Genomic DNA, 25,632 nt, shown 5'->3' with positions numbered 1-25,632 from the left:
TCAGTGACAAATATCTGCACTTTAGAATGAGAAAAAAATAAATTAAAAGGCAGTTTGGAGTGAACTATCTTCTTTCTGAAGTGTATTTGCTTTTCTAAATGGCTACTGAATTTAACATAGACTAAACTAAAGACAAACACTAGAGCATGAATATCAAGTAGATCTGTTAATTAAGTTCTGCCTACTTTAACACAATAAATATGGCATGACAGAAAAATTCTAAAATGAATTATGAAAAGAAGGTTACAACAAAGAGTGAAAGAGGAAATATATTGCAAATGGAAAAATTATTTCAGAATGCAGATATAGACAGATGATGGACTTCTATACAAAAGGATTTAAAGATGACAAGTTGAAATATGTTTCTTATACACCATTACCCATTTCTGATATTCATGAATGCTCGTGACATCTTCTGACTTACCATTTACAATATACTACTCACCTATGCATTTTAAGCCATCAGGAGCTGTATAAAACCCTGGAGGACACTTGCAGAAGTAACTACTGACTGTGTTTGAGCACTCTCCTCCATCACAGATTCCAGGAATGGTGCTGCATTCATCAATATCTTCAAGAAAAAAAAAAAAAAGAGAGAGAAGCAGGGTCATATTATATTTATATTGGGCAGATAGGTGCTTTATAATTATTATCAATGACCCAACTTTCTGGTGTGAGATCCTTACTAATTCACATACTAAGAATGTGGTCAGAACCCCTTTTGAACCAGGATCAGAATCTTTCATTACATATCTTAAACACAAGCAAAATAAAATCTAAGAAAATATTTGTAAATTGCAAAAAGAAAGAACGTTTGTTTTACTGCTTGATAATGATGGATGAAAATCTGTAACTGTAGAAAGTAAAAGCAAGTAAACCATTACCTCTTCAAACCAAATTCTGCACATTAAGAAAATTTACACAGAGCCTGTAACAACCGTAGTGATCAGAAATATAACTGTTATGGTATCTTCAGCAGTACTGCATCTCCTGGCACCAGATAGCCAACGGTTCAATGCTGACTCGAAGGGAAGCACAGCACCTTCTGAACTGTCTATCCATCTTACTGCACTTGGTTTTTCTTGGAAATCCCCAATAAAGCACTGACCAGCTATGCAATTTAACAGGATTATAGCTCAAAGTAGGATGACTGCAAGCAACAAAAATTACCTTTTCTGTTTTTTACTTGTTCCTTTGGCAACAAAAAGGCTCTCCACTAGGTCAATGCTCTGAAGTTCCAACAAATTTCTGGACTAGAAACTAGTCTAGAAACTGAAATATCCACCATAGAATGCATGGCAGAATTCATACCCAGAATTCTACCCAGATTTTGTTAAAAATTTTAAAATAAAACTCCAGGCCATGACCGTGTCCATCACTAACAGATTCTGACCCATACACTAAATATCTGGTCATAGCTGCATACATGGATGGAAGGAAAGTAAAGGACTTTTTCCACAGTTTGCAGTTTGAGTTGCATAAAGTCCTGCAAGAAACAAGCTATGCTAGCCCTAATTGCTCCTTTATTACCAGCAGTAGCCTGCCTGTGATGTGTACTTTCCCCCTGGTTTCCAGTGACTGTCTTAACAATGCAGCTATATCTACTTAGCAGTGCTCTCATCTTCTAGGAAGCTGGAGTCCAGCTGAGCTTAAAAACAGCTCACTTTTTTCCATGGTAGAAAGGTAGGTTACTTCTAGAGTGATCCATGACAACTGCCTGTCACAGCCATCTATGATCAGTGAGTATCTCTACTGATAGAGACAAGCCAGAAATAATAGCTTCACAGGATTCTATCCAACCTCATCTCCAGAGATCTACAAACAGATAGACACATGGCTATAATAATGATTTCACCAACCACAAAAATTTTTGAGATGAAATAGTGCAACACCACCCAGTGCACCAAGGCAAGGAATGAATAATACTGTAGTCATTAAAAACGATTGTAGGAATTTAAATGTAACGCCTAAACTGGAATTTGGCCCCAACAGATGGGGGAACACCCGAAGTCCCACAGGCCCATTAATGAGCTTTTAAGCAAGTAGAGAGGATCTCTGTTCTACTTCTCCTGTGAGGGCTGTAATATAAAAGTTACCTATTCTTCTTTCCCTAGGTGAAGACTTGGAAGCTCTACTACCTTTGTGGCCCCTCACCTTTGCAGAAAAGTAGAAGGACTGAAATGGCACACGGACAGCCAAACTTCACAGCCCATCCTAAGCTGTGCCGGGCTCTGGGCCCCCTGAGCACACATTCCTCCCCAGCATCTTGCTAGTTGTCGTGATGTGGGTCGCATTCCTCACTTGGGTGTGCAAGAGGGGTGTGACTTTTTGTTCAGTGCTACTTTAAGGGTGTTGCCAGAGCCCTGAGTCTGAGTGCCGTGGGAGCACTGCTAAGAGACTTCTGGCTTCTGCCCCAGGAATATACTCTGCAGGAGTCCCGAAAGTCTCAGTGACAAAAAATGTGGAAATTGAATTTTGGTCTGAATAGAGCCCTTAATTAACAGAGAAAAATGCAGTTGTAAATGGATCATATTCAAGCATCTTCTGACTCAAATTCACCAATGTTTATCTTAAACTCAGTTTTGCCACTGTTTATATAGTCTGACCTTTTTAAAAGCAAAATCACCACTCTTTATTTTAGGGTTGAGCCTAACCCAAACAGTACTTCACTGTTTATATTAGTGTTGACATTCATGTAAGCAATATTGTCGTTATTAAGCATGCAAGTTTTATAAAGGCAGGTATACTCGATGTACTCACAAATATGAATGTCATTCTGTGAAAAATTGTCCCACCAATCACCACAAAAAAAATATATTTACCTCAGCTTTAATGCAACTGGAAGAGGAATGCTGATAGGAAGCAGTGAAATAGCGCAACACCTAAAATCCAATTTTCCACCAGCTGTGCTAATAAAGAGAACTTCATTCAACACATCTCTTTTTCCCATCTTCTTCTATTGTCTCTCTGTATCTGATGATTTTTATCATGATCCTACTTGAACTGGGACACAAAATAAAATGGTACTGCTAGTTCAGCAGATAGCTCCTAGTTCTAGTTCTTGGGCTCAGTCAACTATTATTTAACTGTTACCAACTGCAAGCTCTGAAGGTACTCTTCTACATGATTTAGCAATCAAAACTATTGTAGCAATGTTTATACAATGCAGCATATGCAAGCCTACAGTTCTCAGTTTTCCAAGTATTAACACTTAACAAGGCACGTGTTCAGCTCTTTTTTGTTCACCATGTTCTTGGTACTTCATCTGCAGAAGGAGACATTTGCAATGTTGTTCTACCCTGGAGTTGGCTTTCTTTCTGCCAAAACCACTGGCAGTCAGTAAGAAAGCCATGCTATCAACGAACTCTCCTGAAACTGCTTTCCCTAATCTGTAATTAAACTATAATGTTTTCCTTGAAATAGGGTATTTTTCTTTTGAAAGACTGTCATAATTCTTCCAAACTGACTAAAATTTCTTTTAGTACTTTCTTAAAAACACTTGATGCAAGAAAAGGTGGTGGATGCACACCTTCAACTCCTGGTGGTGGTGGTTCATCATTTCTGCTATCTGAAGGGTTTAATCTGCAAGGTGCTAAATGCTTGTAAAGCAATGGAAAATGGGGAGAGTTAACCAACTAGTGATTACTCAGATTCTACCCTTCAAGTTTAAGATTGCAGTAAGTATGCCTGATTATTATATTATAGGGAAGAAAAAGTTGTAACAAATCACACTTAAAAATTTCCGAGAGTCTATAATCATGCAGACAAAATTTTCACAATAATATGTAGTACGCACTCCTCTTCCAAATGATGACTAGCAATAAGGAAAGATAACATGCTTGTTCTTCTTAAATATCTGCAACCATAAGGACAAGTTTAGAGTTCAGTCCTGCAGTCAACACTCAGCAGTATCCAGCTCTCATTAATATCAAATGCAATTTAACTGAGTATGTGGGGATGCGTTGAATCTTTCAGTCACATACACTTCTTGGTTAAAAGATAGACAAGTGCCTCAAATGTTTCTTAAGAAACATTTCAGTGAAAAACTTTTTTTAGTTTTAATGTTTAATTTGTTTCAGATGTACCTTTAAGTTTGCAAAATTTACATGAATAAAAGGTTGGGAAAAGTTGCAGGGCTAATATTTAAGACTCTGGTTTAGAAGGAGAAAGGACAATTACCCATGTTTGTTGTGAAGAATGCATTTGCATATTCAAGGAAAAACAGTCTGGAAAGTTTGTTACAAACTTGTAAACAAAGTTGGCCCCGAAAAGAAGGCTTCTCTCTCCTTCTTTCAAAAGAAAGTTCTGAAAGTTCTTACCATCGCATTTTTGTGTCACTTCATTAAACTTGTGTCCAGCTGGGCATTTGCACTCAAAAGATCCAACAGTATTAATGCAATTTCCCCCTTGACAGATCCCAGGGATAGCTTGGCATTCATCCACATCTATCATATAAAAAAGGAAAAAAAAACACCCACATTTAATTCATTTCTCAAGAACAGTCATAATAATTTGTCTACATATAAATTAAAGTAAATATGCCTAAATCCATTATTCACCCATCATAATATTATGATACTTGCTTGTGAAGACAGACACTAATTTTGTAATTACTCTGTGCAAAGTATGATTAAGTGCAGTACTCTAAATATTTTCTGCAAGAAATCACATGGTTATTATTGTTACAGACATTAAACATCTAACTGTTCTTGCTTTGTTTTTGCAAAACATCTGGGGAATGGTGATGCAGAGAAGACAGCCTCCTAAACCCAGGTTCCTTTAAAGAATCTGAAGCTGGGCATTCAAAATCACTTGCCACTTTGAAAATCTTGGCAGCTCCATACAGCATAGCCAAGTGCTGAGATTCAGGAGCCCCAGATGAGTGAAGGAACAGTGTGTAACGTGCATGAAGAGTGCCTCATACAGGGAACTTCACAGTCGTTATTGATGGAAATGATTAACTCTTCACTCCAGTAAGAACAGCATCATGACTTTAAGTTGTGGTTAGGATTTGACTCAAAGAGTTTCACAGCCATAATTAATAATATCAAGAGGCATTATTGATGATTTATTTAGACATTCATAACTGTTGGTTTTTTTCTTTCTAATTTTTCCCTTTATTTCTCTCTCTTTGCTTTTAATTTTCACTTAAGATAATGAAATGACAAAGATGATATTACAGGGTAGGTAGGAAGCACAAGAAAAACATTTTCAAGTTTCTGGCCTGACAGCTATTTTAGCACAACAACATATGTGTCATCACTAAGCTGTGAAAGTGTTGCTATGGCTTAGTAATAGCCACAAAAAAAAAGACTAAAGGAGGAGGAGTGACACTGCAGCAGGAGACAGCAGAGGTCTGGCTCACACTCCCCTGAGGGCAGCCTTGTGCCTGCTGCTCCCTAATCTTTTGGGAGCAAACAGAGCACTCACCACTCTCCAACCCAAATGGCTGTGCTTTCCATATTTCCCCAGGGGTTACTAGCCACTGCTGGCAAAATCCGATTTATTGAATTCTTGGGCTTCATGCTAGGGTAAGTTTCTACACAGGAGAGAAGCTGAAGGAGGTGATGCCTTTAAACCTCCCTGTATAATTCACAGAGAGACAGCTGTAATGTGTCTTCCAGCCTGAAAAGCAAAGTATTATGTCTGTACAAAAGGCCAAGAAGCAATTTCCCTGGGAGCCACAAGTAGGAAGTTTCAGAAACGCCAAGGGGCATATCTGTACCACATTGCAGAGCATTATGTAAAGATCCCTGGGCTGTCTGAACCAGGTCGGGAAGCACAGCAGAGTCAGAGCACCGCCATGCCTGCATTACCCACTGTGCTGGGAAGCACAGACAGTCAGCACAGCTTTGGCACCCACTGACAGAAACACTGCTGCAGGGACTCAAGCTAAAGCAGTATGGGGCTCTTTAATAACAGCAGTCAGGCCAGACTTCATGGCACTGTATTGAATTTAAATGAAAAAAGTAGAACTCATGCTCCTGAGTCATGATGTCTGTTTCAAGGTCCCACCTTTTGGCTTTCGCTTTTGTAGTGTGTATCTTTAAGAAATCTCAGCTGTAATATTAATTTAACTTTCAGCCAGCCAGACAAAGTCAAGCTTTGGGCAGTGATGCTCTATTTACTTTTTATAACAAACTTGTCCTCCCCTCCATTTTATTTCTTCTGATTTCTCCACGCAATAATAATGGTTTCTTTTCTACGCAGAGATTTTATTTAACCTGTTTTTCTTCAGTTAGATTGAATATGGATGTGAAAGTCTGAAATGTCATCAGTCTGAATGGATGTTATCTGATTTCAAAAGGACTGGATTTAGTACAATTGCATGAAAAATAAAGCTAATATGTGGCTCTATAGCAGATCTGTTGAAATTATGAACACATTACAAGAGAAGAGAAAAGTGGAAAGTACCGGTCAAACAAACAGGGCCAAAACTGTGTTGGCACTGTGAATGAATTAGCATAAATGCATCTGAATGCAAAGAAATGCGTAGCAAGCAGAGGTAGCCTTATTGTGAACCACACCAAACCAGAGGAGAGGTCACTGCAACTTTTCCATGGCACAAATAAGAGGGATATCAGTAGGTGTGGCACGAGGTCAGGGGTGTGGTCACCTATTTATGCACATAAGATCTCAAAACATCAATTTACAGATTTTGACACAATTTAGTTCTGACCTTTAGTGAGAGAGGGAACAGAATGGCCGAGGTCAACATATGTGCAAGTTACGTGGCATACGCAAACATGCCCATCTTGAAGTCCATCAAGCCTATCTGCAGGCATCAAACAGGACGTGGCCTGTGACAGATATCTACATTTTTTAATACAATGGAATGCCTTGAAGTCCTTTCACAGGAGTTTCATGATTAAATCAAATTACTAGTAGATTTGTAATCTTTATCTCCTCTGTTTTAAAAAAAAAATACTGCAACTTATTAGAAAATGTTATACAGATCGAAATAAACTAGTCCCAAAGATACGGTCCTGGGAATTTATAATCCACATCAGTTTAATACATAGCTGCCCCTGTTAACTTTCTCCTGTTTCCTGCCAGACATCCAGACAATAAAAGAATTTATACAGCTGGAAGTATTAGAATAAAAGCCAAAAGCAGTGTAAGGACTTTCTGTGGTAAGGCATGCTCAGAAAGAAGTAAGCAACATCTGGGTGGATTTTACGATTTGAAACAAATGCAAATACATTTCCAAAATTGTATAAAATATATAGTAAGTAAAGTAAGGCATTTTAAATGGCACAGCACACACTTTCCTCCATGCTGAAACAGTGTAGCTTGAGAGGCAAGATACCCAAACAAATCCAAAACCAACAAATTTTAGCTAAAAAACAACAACAAAAAAATCCCACACCAGATAAATAGAACAGCATTGCCATGGATTGATTCATGTTTTGAGTGAGTTCTGAAACTGAATACATTCCTCCATGGAATGGCTGATAGGTAAACTCTGAAAAACACCGTTAGAGAACCAAGGGAAAAGGCTGCTGGCAGTGAGAAATTCATTAAGATGCTGGCTGCTCTCACATGACCTAAGTTACTAATGTACTCACTTGAACATCAGGCACTCACTGAATCATGAAGTAATGCATTTGACAATGTTTTTCCATACTTCACACATATAGCCAAGAATGGCTTAGGACAGGTTATTCACAGCAGTGTAACTCAATTAAGATTAATCCAGTAACAATTTCAGCAGCTTTTGGGGAAGCTCTGCTGTTAACTTACCTTGACAGGCCCCAGTTCGAATGTTTGGAATGAAGCCTCGTCGACAGGGATGTGGCTGTGCAGGACACATTTCACAGGGGTGGCCCCATGCTCTCCCAACCGTTGCACAGCAAAGGGTTTTTGTGCAGACTATTCCACTGAGCTGTCCCTGGCACATCTGGTTCGTTACCAAAGTGAAGCAAGGGCCGGTCCTGTAATCTGTTTCAAAGATAGGGAACATAATGAGCACCACAATAAAAATTTGTAATAAAGCAAAGCAACAAGATTCAAGCAAGTCTTTTGCACATAAATTTCTGAGTACCCCAGCATTTTTACTCAGTTGTGCTCTGCTAAAGGTTTTTCTCAGATCTACTTCTCAATCAGATCCGTGGAAAATAAGCAGCTCTGTCAATACACTGTGACTATTTTACCAGTGGTATTATATGTTTAAGATTCTCCACAACCTCTTTGCAGCTTGGTTTAATACCTAGTAACACTATCTGGGCAGTCTTTATGCTAGTTTGTTTTAAACATTCAGCACATTAATTAAAATAATACAGATAAAAAGGTTAGGATGAGTTTATTTCCACAAGTTATTCTCAAATGAGTCTCAAGGGATATGAATATAGATTGCAGAAAGTTTTTTGAGGACAGTTTTCACTGTTATTCAGGCATATGCTGTACCAGATATGTGGGTAAGCTTTGCCTACAGCTGAAAGGAGGGCATGTGGAACACATCTGCTTTGATTTGTTTATGGTAGGACAGGCCACTTATCCAACAGAAAGAATTAAACTAAGATGTTAATAAAATACTAGTAGACTTTATTTTGTTCCACTCTCCAAGGGCAACAACCAAATAGTGGTACTGCCAACTCCTGCTGTCTCCTGCACATCCGGGGTGCACACTACAGTTAATTCTTTGTGAGTGACCCTAAAATGTTTTTCTGTTACACAGCACCCAGACAGATTCCAATGTCCTGTCAGCACAGCCAGCAAATTATAAACCTGATGTTTGTCTGTACTGAAATAGTTACCAGCTGCCTAAGCCAAGGTCACTAAGCAATTCACACTGCCTTGTAGTGATGACATCATGAATTCCTTCAATTTTCATGCCACTTCCAAATTTTGTTAGCTGTAACATGTTCCCATTAAACCATTGGTATTAAGTGTTAAAGACTGGACATCTTTCTCTTCTGCCCACAGGTCTCTTGTTAGACAATGACACCAGGATTGCTTCCCAATCCAGGGGCGCCTTGAAAACAATCATTCAGCTGATCTTTATTCCATTCCAAGGACACCATGTGGATATACAATAATTCTGTTGACTAATCAAGTCACTCTTTGACATAATAAGTAAACTGGCTTACAGTAGCCCTGAATGCCACCAACAGTCATCCCTGATATTGTGGACCAACATAATACTTTTGGAGCAGTCATCATTAAATATATAATATAGTTAATGCATATAAGTAACAGCTTAGTTTAATTATAAATGATTTGTATTAAAATACATAAATAAGAGAGCAACAGAAAATAAAAAAGGATATTTGATCTTGTTTTTGTGAAACTAATGCATTAGTCTGGTTTGATGGCAGTGGCTGCAATTCTCAGTGAATTCTCAAGGTGTTTGTCAGCAATTTTCGATGAAATTTTACTTTTCCTGTACTTCATCCTTCCAAGTAGTTGTTCACGAACATACGTAGTGCCAAAAAGCGATGACACAAATAAGGCACGATTGTGAAGTGAGGGGTATTTCTCTCTGCTAAGAGAGGTCTCACAGAAGTCTGATAAAGAGGCATGATCCATTTTTTAATTGCACCGCACCCTGTGCCCTGGTTTCAGCCCGGATGGCGCTCATAGCACAGCCGTTGGTTGTGCTGAGGGGATTCACCGGGCTGCTTGGCGGGAAGAGCAGACCATGATGGCGTGGGGCAGGGCAGCTGCAGTGCAAGCTGCTCCAAGCTGCATGCAGCCCGCAGGCTGGACATGGCTGACCAAGCCTACCCAGATCTCTCTGCAGAGCTTCCTGCCCTCAAATAGATCAAGTCTCATCTAATTTTGAACAAAACAAGGTCTAAGAGAGATATCTCTTCACTGAATGCAAAAATCCTAACGTTAAAACTTCTAATATTAAAACAACAGATGATAATTCTTTAGAAACACCACAGTTTGGTGTTGCCAATGTGAAAACTCCAGCGTACCTCCTAAGAATGAAATCCTTTATTGTAGATTGTCCCCATACAGTTTAAATATAGACGGTTAAAAGAGGAGGCATTTTGTTCTCTGTGGAAGCACACATCGGACAGCAATGAATAGCCCATCTTGTATTTTATGTTGGAATATGAATGGATCAGCATTTACCATTGTTTGCTTTCAAACTATAAATGACCTAACAATGGCTAATATGACTTCGAAATATGAAGTTTTTTTATAATTTTTTATCATTTTTTTTTTCCAAATAATTGCAAATCTTTCCTCAAGGTTTCAGTGACAAGAAATAGGCTAAATATGCACTTGAAACCAAGCTATTCCAGCTTCTAATTGTTATTATCTAAGTTCATAGCATTTCAGTATAGAGAATTATTAAATCTCTTTTAACCTAATCCTTTCCCTTGATAAATTTTGTTCTTAATACTCAGTTTTCTGTTGAGTACAACTTTCCTCCTATTTTCTCAAATACAATCTTCCACAATCTTAACAAGTAGGATTTTCTTTTGGGTTCTGAATGGGAAATTCTAAAGGCCAAAAAAGGGGCAAGAAGATCATTTGTACGTACTTACTGACCTATAAGCACAGGGAAATCCACATTCACTTGAATTCCAATGTTTTTATAGAGGTTTAATCAAAAGAGCTCTAAAATTAAAGCACTCTTACTATCGAGTTGAAGATTTTTTTACATGTTACAAGCGTAAGCCATACAAAAAGGAAATGGAATTCCACTAAAACAGTGACAGAATGAGAAGGTAGTAGTATAACAAGTAAAGAAGTTTCCTTGAGCTACATCATCTCCCTTTAATTTTTTTTAAATTATGAATTATGCTGATTTCAGAAGATGTTGTAAAACTTACATAGCCAGTGCTACAAGGCACTAACATGGGATATGAACTTAAAATCCTAATCTTTACTTTGTCACAATGAAATTCCCTTATGTATTTATGACTGCAATTAATCTGCAATTACTCAAACTACCTTATGAGTAAAGCTCAAATACAAGGTTCCAAGTTATCAATAAGGAATTGAAAAGAGGAGGGGGAGGGGGGGGAATACTTCCCTTTTTTTCCCCCAAGAGATAATAGGATTTTAAATGAAAAATATTGAGACTTGACAATATTTTAGTAAAATTACATGTTAAAGATGTACAGCTGATAATTCCAATATTTGATTATATTTCTAATGCAAACTTCAGCATATGCAAGTAACATTCAGTAAGGCAGCAGCCATGGTTGTCTAACAATTTCATCTGCCTCTTCACATATTTTTTAGCTATTTCTATAAAGAAACCTCAGACAACTGAGAAGACAGCTGAAACTCTAAAAGCACTTTAAGTTCACCTGTGTCAGAAAGAGCAAGAGGGCAATGGAATGAGGGTAGTGTACATCATGTGAGAATCCAGTTTGTTAAGTCTAAGGGAAAGAATCAAGCTGCATTTTGATCTACCTTGTTCCTGTTTTAGCCATAATCAGCAGACAATTTTTGTTATCCTCACAGAAGATCTTTCAAGTTCCTAAAGCCATCAGAGAGGTGACTGAAAAATGTAACTCTGTCAGACTTTGATCAAAACAAAGCGGAGCAATAAATACCAGTAACTGTTCCAGTTAAAGCTGGACAGCACCAATGAGACTGAAACACCAGGATAGTGCAAGACTTTCAATATCAGATACACTTCTTAAGTTCTCAACTCAGAAAGCTCTCAAGCTCTCATTTCATGTTAACTGCAGTTTGTTTTCAAGAACAATATCCTATTTCGTGTAAAAATAATGTTTAAATACGATTTTGAGCAAACAGAACCAATATTAAGCAGTTATGCCAGTGCAAGGATGCTGAATGAAACTCTGCTCAGTCTCCTCCAATATTCATCCCATAAACCTTCTATACAGAATACTTGATGGTTCAAATTTACAGCCTTATTTTACAAACTTAATCACCTGTTGGTGAGGTTGACAGATTCTTCCAGCCCTGTTAAAATAAACTGATCACAGAATGAGATGCTAGCAAGCCACCAATCATCTTACCATAATCAGGATTATATTATTCAAAACAGCAAAACACCACTTCTTGCCATCGTGGATGATGACAAAATGAGTGCTGCTTTGCTGGTTCTCAGCACACAGCACACACAGCTCATGCAGTCCCACGTGCTACAGCACTGTCTGAGCAACAAACCCAGGAGGTTGCTTGGAGGAAGGAAGCGTTCCTGTTAGCTGCTACCACTCCATATGGGTAAACTCTGCATGAACCCCAAAATCCAGCCGAGACTACTGTGCAACTGAAACCACTCGGCAATGCAAATGGACAACTTTCCTTTTATTCAGTACAGGGAAAAAAAAGGAATAAAAATAATATTCCATTATCACGCACAGAATAAGAAAAGGTAAGAAGGGGTTCTAAGTCAAAGTGCTGTAGATCTCATCTTTATTAGAACTTACTTTCCCACTTAGTAGTGTTTTTGTTTCTAGTATTTTGTGAGGAGATGATTGGAAGTGAGACAGAACTACAATGCAGGAACACACAACTCTTCATAGCCTGCTCAGAACTGTGCACTGGTCACAACGTAACCCAAGTGAAATCCACTTGACAGTCCATGCCTCTGCTTGGTCTGCAGTTGGAAAAGAGAACTGCAAGTAATTGTACCTGAAAACGCTCATTAGGAACTTGATCTCACACAGTCAAAGAACAATGTTCACAAGGTTGCCAGTCTAAGTTTCAAGAAGCAGTATCCTTTTAACACAGTGCACAACTTTATAGGTAAGTACAGTTCCAGGTGTCTCCAGAGTCAGGGATCCCAGTGCGCAAATTTGTGCTTCTGTGCTCAAGTATAACATTTGGGAAATTATCCTCATATTTTAATAACAAAGGAAACTAAATTGTTCAGTCTAACGAAATGGACAGACTATAAGTAAGGTTTTGCTACAATCTATTGGGAAAGACAGAGAGAAGCTTTGTTTATAATATAACCTGCACAGTGCTGTATTGCACAAAAGGAAAAAGAGAAAATGAAGCAGGAGTGAAACTTCTGAAGTAAGGCTGGCCAAAAGCAATTGCCCACCAGATCATCAAACAAACTTTCCCAAAGGAAAAGCAAATCTAAATAAGAATTTATCTAACAATGCTTTTTGTAACCCAGGCTGTGAACAGTTTCTATTATTACCCAATTCAGTAAGCAATGTAACAAACCTACAGACTCATGTACAATGGTGCCACTAAAAACCCTCTGTGAAATAAAGCAGACTGAACATACAGAAGAGGGCAAAAGGAAAAACAACTGGAGGGAAAATCTTCAGCTATTTAAGAGGGAAATTTCTGCTTTATTTTTTTCTTAACCATAAAAAATGTGTATTTCTAATGGAAAAAAAAAAAAGTATTTTAAAGTGATTCTGTTTTCCAGTGGCATTCTTAAAGTACAAGAGAGAAGAACAAATTTTAGATTAGAAAAATTAGATTAGGAGTACAAAAGCAGATGACAAGATTTCCAAAGGAGTTTCCATAAATGTCCAATGGCTGGTCATTTGAATTACAGCAAAAATTCATGGAGGAGAAGAGAAGCCTGCATACATCATCATATTTACCTGCTGCAGAGATTCTAAATTGACCTGGCTATACTTGTGCAAACAAAATGTCTGTCATTTTTCCCAAGCTTAAAAGCTCGGAATGAAATAAATGTAGATCAAGTGATCTGATATAACATCTGAAACAAACAGCAGCATAGATACAACGAGAAGCTTACATCTTAGTTCTTTGAGAAAGCCTTGTTTCTTACCTGGGTTGGAAACCATACAACTCTTTCCCTTTGTTACACAAACAACCACACTGATAATAGAAAAATACAGCTTTCACTATACTTCAGTCATCTTACTCTCTTTAGAAAAGGAGCAATGCATTTAAAGATGATGAAAATAAACACCACACCACATATCAGGAAGCTGTGCTCGAAATGAGGGTTTTTTTTCAGTAAAATGCCAAGAATTACAGTAAGACAACATAACCAAGCTGCAGCAGTAAGCACCTCCACAGCACATTGAGTTTTAAAGGCTGAGCATTTCAGGTTAAATTTCCAAATGTCTGTCAAAGTGGTTTTATGTACCTTCAGTCAGGAAAACATCTCCTGATAAGGACAAAGGGAACAGACAATGTTTTACAGGCGTACATTTCCCAAGAAACTAACGCAAACTAGCATGACACCTTGCCAGAGGAATGGGAAAGGCTGATGCGCTTGTGCTCCATTTTCACTTATAATGTGCACCCTTTCAGTTGTTCCTAGGTTATCTGGAAATCACCTTTTACTTTTACACAGGACTTCATGGCTTTTAAGCACTGGGCAGAAAAGTGAATGATCGCGGTCAGGAATCCATGGGATAACAACTATTTACTTCCACCTTGCTTAGTAGGGGAGGATCACACACCTCACCTCACAGGCTGAATCAAGAGAGACCCACAACACAACTGCCCTGTGTCTGCTCAGTGCACCGACTTCCAACCATTTCAAAAGTCAGACACGGTAAGTCTCCACTTGCAGGTGACACTGAAATGCCAGTTGATAAATGCATCCAATCCCAACACTTATTTCCACATGGGCCATTTCCTCAAATAATTACTCACTGTTAAGCTCTCCTCTGTCCCCTCCTCCCCTGAGCCAGACACCATTACTCATCCTAGTCAGATCTGAATGTGTCATCGCTGGAAAGTACATGGCAAAGATATTAGAGAGTGTTCAGAAAGAAAGAAAAAACTTTGTAAGTATTTTAAACCTTATGTCCTACAGTGCCCAAGCTTCTTACCAATGAGGCTTGGTGGATTTAGTTGTGGTATGTGAAGAAAGTATTCCCATGTCACTTCTGTCTGCTGCTTTCCAGTGCCAGAGGTGGCTTCACATATTAACAAGGCCACCTCTCAGCTGCACCAGTGCACAGTTCAGCACAGAGCTCAAATTGTTAAGATTTAACACTGTTTACTGCTAGGATATCACTGGAACTGGGGAACCAGTGCACCTGGTCAGTGCTGTAAGGCAGAGGTATGAATCTGGCAGTAGAAATGGCTCAAAATACCACAGCTGTGCTGTGGACAGATCACTGCTCCAAGTTGCCTCTCGTTAATTTAACAAGAGAAAAAACATCCATGGAGGCATATCCAAACCTGCAATAAATAACTTCCACCGGTATCATAATTTTTTGTTCTGTATTAGTTAACCACAAAAATTAGTTCCTGCCTTATGTATCCCAGACCTACGAATATTATCCTCTAATTCATGAATCTGACGACCCCATTTCTGCACGTCTTCCTCACCTTTGCTTGTCGCAAATTGTTCTCATATATTGACTTGCTGGCACGCTTCAGCCTAGATTTATTTTCCATTCTGTAAGCTTCTTCACAAATGCCTTTTTGCACAGACGATCTGTTTAACATTTCTATCTAACAAATATTATCTAGTCTTCCTCGGATACTGGTTAAAGAACAGGGCTTTTAAATAACTGCTTACTAACCACATAAGCCTAACGTTATCAGCAGCAGTGGGTGTACAGAACAATTCAGGCTGGCCATTTAAAAGAGTATTTTGGCAATCCATTTTCAAGAACAAATATACAACTACTTTCATGCCAATTTTATTCTTGACCCAGTTCTTGAAGTCTGTAACTGAAAAGTAATAACATTACCATAATAAAATAAAAAAATAATGTTCAAAAAATTATTACAGAATTGGAGTGATTTGTTGCACACATTTTAATCCAACACGCAGACTAAGCATTTCACCAAAATCAAGGCTGTAGCTCTGTTGTTCCCAATTATGTACGGCTGCAGTCCAAATACAGAAAATTGTTACCACATTTTATCCTTTTCCGTGATGAAGAAAACAGTAAGCAATGCAGCTAAATGCAGAACAACCTCTCATTTCTGAATAAACAGTTACCTGACAAACTCTGACCCACTCTACTTTGCTGTGTGAGATACAAAACAACACTTCTTTACAGATTTTAATTTTTCCAGTTTCTTTCACAGGCTAAAAAGAAATGCCTCTTTTTTTGCAGAAAAAGTAACTAACATTGGTGACACATTTATTGTGAAGACCGGGTGATTGTTCAGAAGAATAGATTCAATTGAAGAACTCTGGAAGTTTCACTTAAAAAGACTAAGTTGGCTGAAGTTTATTACTACTTTTTAAAAAGTAGAGTTCTTAAGAAGTGCCACGTTATAGAAACAGTCTTAACATACCACAAAGTATTAACTATTAAATAGCAAGGTAAGGACAAAGCTAGTAGACAGGCTCTGCTTTTTTTCTTTGGCTCCAGAAGACACTGACTGTAAAATAGCTGAGACCATCCAAAAGTAGTGCAAACTGTGTAAGAAAAATAGACCCTAATGAGTTACAGTATATTAAATAGACCGACATCCAAAGAAAGGGAAAATGCTTTCAGACAATGCAACACTCAGGACTTAAAGACATACTGCTCATATTTTAAAAGAAGGAGCGGTATAAATGCATTAGAAAGAACTGTGGGGGAGAGGAAGGGGGGAATAGTATATAAATGTTTCTCTGCAGTGTCATGAAACAAAATACAATTGCAGATCATTGGAATCAAACTCAGCCCAGGACTGAAAATGGGTTATAAATAAAAAAGGGAGGTGAGAGAATGGAGGAAAGCCAATTTCACCATTCAAGCTAAGTGAAATACGAAGAGTAAACATACAGCAGGAACAGCAAGAAGTCGACTTTCTTTCAGTGTGGATAACTTAAAGGGAAGGCAGTAAACGTTATTATGGTGTTTGGGGTGTTGGTAAGTATATATTATCATAATGACACACGGACAAATGTTTGTGGTCCTAACGAATGCAAAACTTCTAAGGTCTTGGCAGCTCCTTAACAAGGTAATTAGAGCAGTCAACAGTTTCTTCTTACTCCTTCCCAACAGCTGCCAGGAATTGTCTGGCTTGCCCTAAGAAAGCTCCCCCTTTTCCAGAACTAAAAAGGACCAGCACTCCTGAGGAATTATGGAAGTGGAAAAGCAAGGGGCATGTAGATCATATTCCTGTAAAGACACTCTTCTTCAAATGGCAGCCAGCTCCCTGACCAAATCTCTTCAACCAGGCACTTGTCTGGGTTAATGCATTCTCTGTACTTCTCATATACACATTTTTTAGTGATGACTTTAGTGATGACAGATTTGACATGATGTCAATACTCATTTATTTTCCTTTTAATAACTAATACTGTTCTTTTTTTGGGTAAATTTTGAACACACAGTTTAACCTTGTAAATAGCCAGCTAAATGCATTAAAAATATATCAGAAAAACAATGATAATATTCAGTGCATTATATACATTTGCACATAAATACTTTAGCAGTGATTGCACTATGCTCTCCCCGTATCTCATAAAGTGTTACAAATCTAAACTGATAATGTACAAAAAATTACTTCAGGCAGTAATGTCTCATCTCTAACTCTACAGTGAAATGCATCAACTTGAAACACCATGCCACTCTTGTTTTGGAAGATCCTTCCTCAGTGAAACTGTGTCATCACTCTGTGTTTACACCAATGCAATCATGATCAGCACCTGGCTCATTTTGCATAACTACGCATACGAGATCTGCACTAATATAGTGATCCAAATATAAACACAATAATGGCATGCACTAGTTAACTCTGTGTAAGTTTGATGGTATCTCTGTTGAAATGTTATGGAACACACACCATAACTGCAATTATTTCATGCAATTAATAGCCACTGCCAGAAGTAGGAAACATCTCTCTTCATGAAGGGAAACAATCTGATCTTGACTGACAAATACTTTCAAGTATTTCAAGCCAGCCCCTACCAGCTCAACTGACAAATACTTTCAATGCTGATTTCATACAAGAACAGGATCTCCTAGTTGAATGAAAATGATGGCTACCCATGGTGTACCCTCCTCACATACTTACATGAGATACTAATACTCGTGTATTTAATCACTGGGACTTTTTTATTTGCGTGTTTTGTTTTGTATGATCCAGTAGATACTGCTACAGACTACTTCTCAGTTAGCATTCTTCTGATCTTTGGATTTTACATGTTTTCAGCGAGCCTAGGGCTCTCTCTTCATAATTACTTTCTTTCTAATATTTACTGAAGCATTAAGCTGTTCATCATGAACAAGCTGCAGAAAATCTAAGTTATTCAGAGAGCTTCTAGACTTCTATATTTATTGGAGAGCGCCAACGAACATCAGCTACATTATCATTTAATGAAAGCAAGGCATATTATTTCTTCAAGATGTTCTGTCATTCCTGTCTTCACTGACAGCTTAGTTGAACGTGTGTCCTTGCATAGCACTAAGAGGTGGATATCAAAGAATGAACGGCTTCAAATGTCTGAGGATTTTCTGCATATATCACGTTTTTAAGGGATTCTCAGGATTTAAGGGTTTCTAAGGATTAGAGAAACCGTTCCTGACAATTCTCAATTAAACAGCCTGCCAAAATTAAATCAAAACTGTTTCCCAGGAAGTGATTATAGCAATATACATTCTTGGGAATACATTCCTAATGGAATATACTCACAAAAGTTGCCTAGACATAGTCCTGGCAACCTGCTGGAAGCGTCCCTGCTTGAGCTGGGGACTGAACCAGATAACCATCACTGGACCCTTCCAACCTCAACCATTCTGTGATTCTGTGGGGAAGCTCATTTCTTGTGACTGTGCATGCACAAACTGCCACACAAAGAAACAGCCACTAAGGGGATAAAGATAAGGGAGAGACCCATTCTGCATCAGAGGCCTCTTTCCAAAAGCTAGCCCATACCAGCTCAACTGAAAGTGACACACACCAATTGTATTTAATTCATTATACCCTCATGGGGAATAGCATCAGACTCCTGAAAACATGTGCACTTCAACAAAGTAATGCTGATTTCATACAAGAATCTCCTAATTGAATGAAAATGATGGATACCCATGGTATTCCCTCCTCACATACTTACACTTCCATTTGAAGCACAGAATGTTTCAGCACAAGTTTTCTAATACTGGATATACAGAGAAGACAAGAAAGTACTCAATAGAATAGGAATCTCTCAAAGACAGGAAACCACTAGCATCACTAGCTCCCCACATAGGAGTACTTAACCTTCAGGTAACACGGGTGAATTAGCCTGTTACGCCATCCAAGCCTCCCTTTTTCAGTATTTGTTGTGTACTACATAGCCTGGTATAGCACATCACTGCTGCCTAATCAGATAAACAAACAGGAGTGGAACCTAAAACACATGAAAATGAAGAGCGCCGCAGAACGCAGAGTCCTTTAAATACTTTTTCCATACATTTTCCATTCTTAAAAATCATCAAAATGCTTTGTAATTAAGTTTGCTATGTACAGATTTAACTATATAAAATATAGATAAAATATAGATAAAATAATAATTTATATGAAATGTACAAAACACTAACAGGCTTTGCTGCTGTTTACAGATAAAAGAATCTGTAGAAACTGCTGTTGATCCAGATGCCTGTCTAATACATAATACTTCACAGCCTTACAAAATGCTGTGTAGAAGAGGATGGAAACTACTTTTTGGCCTACTTTCTACACTGACATACTGAAGAGGAGGGATAGTCTTGTGGTTGAGACACTTGGCTGGGACTGAGATGACCTGGGTTCAGTTTCAGACTCCACTACAGACTCCCTGTATACCCTTACACAAGTGACTTAATCTCTCTGTATGTAACGTAGGGCTGCCAATACTTCTGGACGCTGTAAGGTTTTTTCCTCTTCAGACTACACAGCCTTCGGGACACAGATTTGTGCGTTCTGTGAATGATAAAGGAAGCTCTGAGCTGAATTCTGTCCTCTTGGCATTATTGCAATAAAAGGAGAAAAGATTTTTTGCATAATGTTTTTTGTGTTTTGAATCTTCAAGTCTTTTTTTAAATTCAATTAATTGTCTGTTTGTAATAAATGACCAAAAGAATTAGCTCTGTGCTGGGCAAGTGCAACACAGCAGCAGAACACATTCCACAGAAGAACTCATGCACAATCAATTAGGTCGTCTAATTAATTTTCCAACTCAATAGATGCTATGAACTATTTTTTATACAGAAATATATCTATACTGGACACACATGTGTAAAAGCAATCCAAAAACTTTAAAAATCATAGAGGAGAAGGACAGATGATATTCACTTGAAGGGAATGGGCTGCTACATGGGAACAATGCCTTCTCACGTGGGATTCAAATTTCTGATGTGAGAGGAAAAAGCACATGGGGGGGGAAGGGGGAAGGGAAGGGAAGAGTATTTTCCAATGGACAAGGCTGTGTATTTACCACTAGCGACTGACTTGACATTTATCCCATAATCAGGAAGAAAGAAAACTGGCACATACGAAAAAAGCAAAAGCACTTAAAAATAGACTTGATTGAAACAGGGACAAAACCACGGATACTTAATGCAGTTCTTGAGCAGAGATGACATGAGGCTATAGAATCTAACAACGGAGATGTACTTGTCTACTCCTAACTCAGACAAAACTTCAAGTAACATTAGCATGAACTGTTACTTGAACTGACTGCAGAACAAAGTTTGAAACAAGTTGAAGAAGGGCCACAGAATTTTTTTTCTCACAGCATCTTCTGCACTAGATCTTTATCTGCGATGAATTCTGCCTCACTGCCTTTCCCATTGCTGTGATCACCTGAAAACGATTCTCCCACATGAACAAAGAGAAGCATTTGTGAGACTACAGTTATAATTGTGATGTCTGAATCAGAAGAGTGAATTGACACATTTCTAAGTCCTAAGGGAAATGGCAGGCAGTTTTAGACATACACCTTATAATTCACGATTATGGGAAAGATGTCACAGAAGCACAAGACACTTCAGTTAAGGCTTTACCATAGGCATTTCTATGTAAGCACAGACTGCTTCATAAGTGAACTTAAAAATCCTATAGTAAATAAAAAGTGATAAACAACCATCACTCCAACCTACAGCATTTCTTCAGTTTTCTATTAGTAACCATACAATGTCCTCTGTGGCAAATACAGAGAGCGGATCTCTCCAAGGATCCAACAAGCCAAGACAGCAAAAAGAAGAGGGAAGAAAAACACAAAGGCAGCAAAGACAGGTTGGATGAAAGCAAATCCAACACAAGTAGAAGCACAAAAACATGGAGAGACAAACACTGGGAACCAGCAGGCATCATGTGAGAAGGGCTGAGAAAGAAGGGTAGGAAAAGGACAGCCTGAGAGTTTCACTAGCCAGTAAGGAGAGGGATTATTGCCAGGACAGGCTGGCCTACTAACTAGTGAAAAGGGAGGCCTGGAGAGCCAACTAGTGAGGAGCAGCCAGCCAGGAGAAAACATCCAGGAGAGCAATCAGCACATCAAGCAGAACAGGAGCAGCCAACAGTGCTCACCTTCACATGCTGAGAAGCACAAAGATGCCCGAGAACTTCACAGCGATGCAATGAGCTTACCACTGATGCAACAGACCTCAGTATTCCATCTGAATATGCACTCTGAAATATTACATACTAGCAAGCACTCAGGTGACCACAAGAATAAGCAGTGATTGCAGAAATCACAGACATTAACCTTGTATTTTCCAGGAAGGCTTTCCCCTCCTCCCCTACTCTCCCCATCTGTGGAGTTGACTTCCATATTTTTTCAATTTCGATATTTTCAAGCTGATAAGGTACAAAATATTATTTGTGTAGCAGTGATAAATTACATTAGACAAAAAAAAAAAAAAAAAAAAAAGACTCAGAAATGAAGGATGGCCTGATTCAACTGCACTGACAACATACTGCTTATCTGTCAAATTAGGCAATTGCTATCTATCCACCTCAAAAAAGTAAAACTGAGACAAAACCGAGCACTGTAGCTAATGGATTGCCAGTACTTCTGATGTCTTTTGAAATATTTCTAACCCTGAAAGAACAACAATTGAATAAATGAATTGGAGCTGAGTAAACCACATCAAGGCTTAATTTTGTCCCCATCTTAAGGCATCTTTCAAAACTAGAATAAAATTAATGAGCAGTAAAAGATGTAGTTTAAAACTGTTTGCTAGAAAAGCATGTTCCATTTGCAGTTTCCAGATTGTTAAGCACATCCCATTCATTTTTCTCTCTCCCACATATCTTCCTGTTGTAACTCAGCAGTGTTGAAGCATGTACTGATGTGAAGATGCTTCCATCAATACGTCAGGATTAACGGAAGGAAAAGAAGTGAGGGAATCCATACCTAGGAAAGCTTCTCTTACCCTTCTGGATATAGAATCTCAGATACACTACTGAAATCCTTGAGTATCTTTTCCCTTTTGATTTCAATGGGCTTTAACTTCAGTATTAAACTGCTAGGAACCCAGTGATTCCCTGAGCTCTCAGGCCAAAAGCAGATTTGCGCCTGAGACAAAGAGTATGTTAAATGTTAGGAAGTCAAATTCTTGTTGGAATTGAGCATAAGAGCGTGGCACACAATGGACAGCAGCCCAGGATTTCCCACAACTGGTAAGAGAGAATGGAGGTGGTAAGCAGGATGCAGCTTCTATCTACTGCTGGGAGTTAAGAATTAAGACGGGTAAGTGTACAGAAAACAGTATAAAGCAGTTCAGAGTTCCTCAGTGGAACCTGAGGAACCTATCTAAACTGCAAGGTTTAGTAATTACAGTGACAATTTAAACTTGTACTTAAAAATATAGGAAATATCTTCTTTTCTTTTTAATAGATGGGTACCTTTAAGAATTGGTCACTGATACACACATGCATCACTCTAAGCAATGCTAATGGAACAACAGACGGTGTCTGTTTTTAGTGATGTCTAAGGTTTCAGCTGGTTGTAAACCAGCGCTGTGGGAAAACTTTTAGGTGGCTTTAAAAAAATTCCCATAAAACAGTAGAAAGCTCATAATTTAAGACGCTTCCTCCTGATCATCAGAGGTATTGAGCACTATATCCAAAAGGTAAGTAAGACTGTTCCCAGAAATAACATATTTTATCTACACCATTCCTGTAAGGAAATACCTCTTTCAGTAATTAAGCTTCAGGCTTCAACTATGCCTGTGATAAATAAAATTCAAATTAGAAAAATGTTTTAAAATCATCAAATAGCGTAGTCTTATAAAATAAAATACGCTTGCAGTGGTTAAACTGCCCTTACACACCAGCATTATATTGTGTGAATATACTGTAAGCCTAAATTAGAAAGATAATGTAATTTAGCCCACATGTTTGAAATGAGATAACCACTGGATGGAACTCCTGCCTGGCAGCATTCTGATCTCCTTCCTTCCCTCATTTAATTAGGAATTGGAAATGGGATCAGCATATTTTAAATAGCTGATTAAAAGCCCTGCTCATAAATGTGATCTTATTTATTTTTCACGTGAGCATCAGGCTGCCCCCCTGCTTTGAATGAGGTGCAGAAAGTCATAGGCATGCTGAGCATTCCATCTGCGCAGGACATCACCTCATGGGAAAAGGATGGCCCAAAACTCCAGTCCATGTGCTCAAATTTGGGTATAACATGAATCCAATTGAAGTGCATGATAAGGGCCTTTGGATTTAAAAAAAGCTATTGGAGGACACATACACACTTTTCTATGCTTTAACCAATGTATATTAGCATATCTGCGTTCAAGAAACATTTTAGAAACGAGAATATCAGACAGATTGTGTAAGCAGCACATAAGCCCAAAAGAAAAGGAACACTATATCATAAAAGGGAAAGAGACAGTAAGTGTTTCGCTTGCTGTTTATTCTGTTAGAATATCTTATTCATCATCTTGAAACCCCAAATTGCTGTTAAATGAACACCATTACAAGTAGCAGTATTTCTGTACCTTAGAGCCAGAAATAGCAGCCTTCTAGAGTTGTTAGAGCTTGTTCGTATTTCTGGCTTATGTCTGTGAGCTTTTATCCAGAATTACTAGCTGACATTAATGCATGGTACTACAGCACAGAGCTTTCTCATTAATCTCGTGTACCTTCTTAAAATCTGGCAGAAAATAGTCTGTCTGCATCAACTCTGAGGTCTGATTCAAAGCCCACCCAAGTCCCAGGGCATTCCTTTCTCTGACTTCACTAGGGTTTCAATCACCTCCGTACTTCCTTCCTAGGAGGTTTCATCCAGGCTTCATTCCCCTGAACACTACAGGACTTCCACCATCTGAGTTTGAACTGATGCTATTGGTATTGGTATGTACAACTGGTATTGGAGATGGTATTGGTCTGTACAAGCAATATGAGTTTCTTGTAGCTGTTGTTGTGCATGAAATGTACGCGTAATCCACCTTCTGGTCATAGCCAAGCAAAGACATGGAACAAACGTAAGTCACTGCCCGCAGGGTTTTGGCAATAGCTTACAATAAGTGGCAAATAATTACTGGGTTTGATGCTCAGTGTAACATTAACCATCTTGAATGTTTCTGGTATTTCATTGGATACAATGAGCAGCTGCCTAGAAATTTCACTTGTACTCTTCAGTGAGGAGTCATGACGTAATGTTTTATAAGATTACCCAAGTATTATGAACAAAGAACGAAAGTGAATGTGCACGTGGATATGCAGAACATACATTTATCCAATTTGTTTGAATGATCTCAGACACTGAAAAACACACCTCTCATATCAAGAATTCCTTCAGCAAACATACACTAAGAACAATAGCAGTCTCTAAACAGTGGCAGATGTCAACAGGGCCTTGTGCAGCCACACTCCAGACAACTAACATTAACGATTCAAAACTAACTCGTCTCTTAGTCTGTCCTCTATCACACTGAATTCAAATGAAGCATTTCTACTGATTTCAATGAGGGCAGAATACCAATTCTGGTATGTTTTGGGGATAGCTGAATCCTTGGAACTGCAGCAAGACTTTGCATCACAGTAACAGAAAGAAATTCCTTCCTGCTTGAGACTGAAGCAGACATCGACGATATAGGCTGAAGGAAGTTGTTATTTCTATTCAAAATTCTGAACAGCTGTTTTCAAGACAGATTAAAAGATTTTTCAACGTTTGGATTCAACTCAAGAGCTTTATCTAATGCATACTTCGTATTTGAGTATTTGTTGAATTAGAAATTTAATAGAGCAGCTGAGTATTTTAAAATCTTTTGGAAGATGTGAAAAAGGGATGTGAACTCTAGCACACCCTGTAAAACATAAATTTCTTACCAAAAGAATATGTTATTCATGTGCTCTGTACATTAGGTCAATTATTACTCACTTTCTTTGGAGAACAACCAAGTGCCTCCACCCTTTATAACAGAGAACTGTAATCAACCGTAGTAAGAATAGCAGAGCTATTCTAATACATGTTGGTGGCTCAGGCCCTAGCTCAGGAAAGTTTGAAGAGTAAGAGACTGAGAGTGATTTGCCATCACCTCTACTTATTTTTATTTTTAAAGAGAGAGGGAAGAAAATCGATGTTTCATTTTATGCCTCAGTAAATAATTTCAGTTTAACAAAAAAGGGAAAAAAAACCTTTTTTTTTTTTTAAAATGAATGCTTTAAATTGGCCCTCCAATTTAAACACTTCTGTTATTTAATGACAAATTCCATAAACATTCTGAAACTAATATTTCTTCCACTGCATGCCTTTCATTTCCGCTAACCCAATTTAACCTCTCATCTTCCTTGTAGTCAGCAGCTGTACAAAGCATTTTTTTAATACTTACATCAGCAAGTGACTGAAGTGCTAGTGCTAGATTCAAAATG

At 38.3% G+C, this 25,632-nt stretch overlaps 1 protein-coding gene across 2 annotated transcripts in view; it reads right to left on the bottom strand.

Annotated features, from left to right (window-relative positions):
- FBN1 (fibrillin 1) overlaps window positions 1-25,632 on the bottom strand; it is a gene marked incomplete at both ends in the record, with an annotated part of 146,511 nt that overhangs the window by 87,930 nt on the left and 32,949 nt on the right. For both annotated transcript variants that reach the window (XM_079541146.1, XM_079541145.1), the window contains 3 exons: window positions 446-571; window positions 4,320-4,445; window positions 7,744-7,941. In XM_079541146.1, coding sequence (XP_079397272.1) covers window positions 446-571; window positions 4,320-4,445; window positions 7,744-7,941 — 450 coding nt within the window. The remainder of the gene's footprint in view (window positions 1-445; window positions 572-4,319; window positions 4,446-7,743; window positions 7,942-25,632) is intronic.

This window comes from Tetrao urogallus, assembly GCF_951394365.1.
Source record: "Tetrao urogallus genome assembly, chromosome: 11".
Classification (NCBI taxonomy): Eukaryota; Metazoa; Chordata; class Aves; order Galliformes; family Phasianidae; genus Tetrao; species Tetrao urogallus.
The sequence above is the reverse complement of the archived record's forward strand: the minus strand, read 5'-3'. Positions and strand labels throughout refer to the sequence as shown.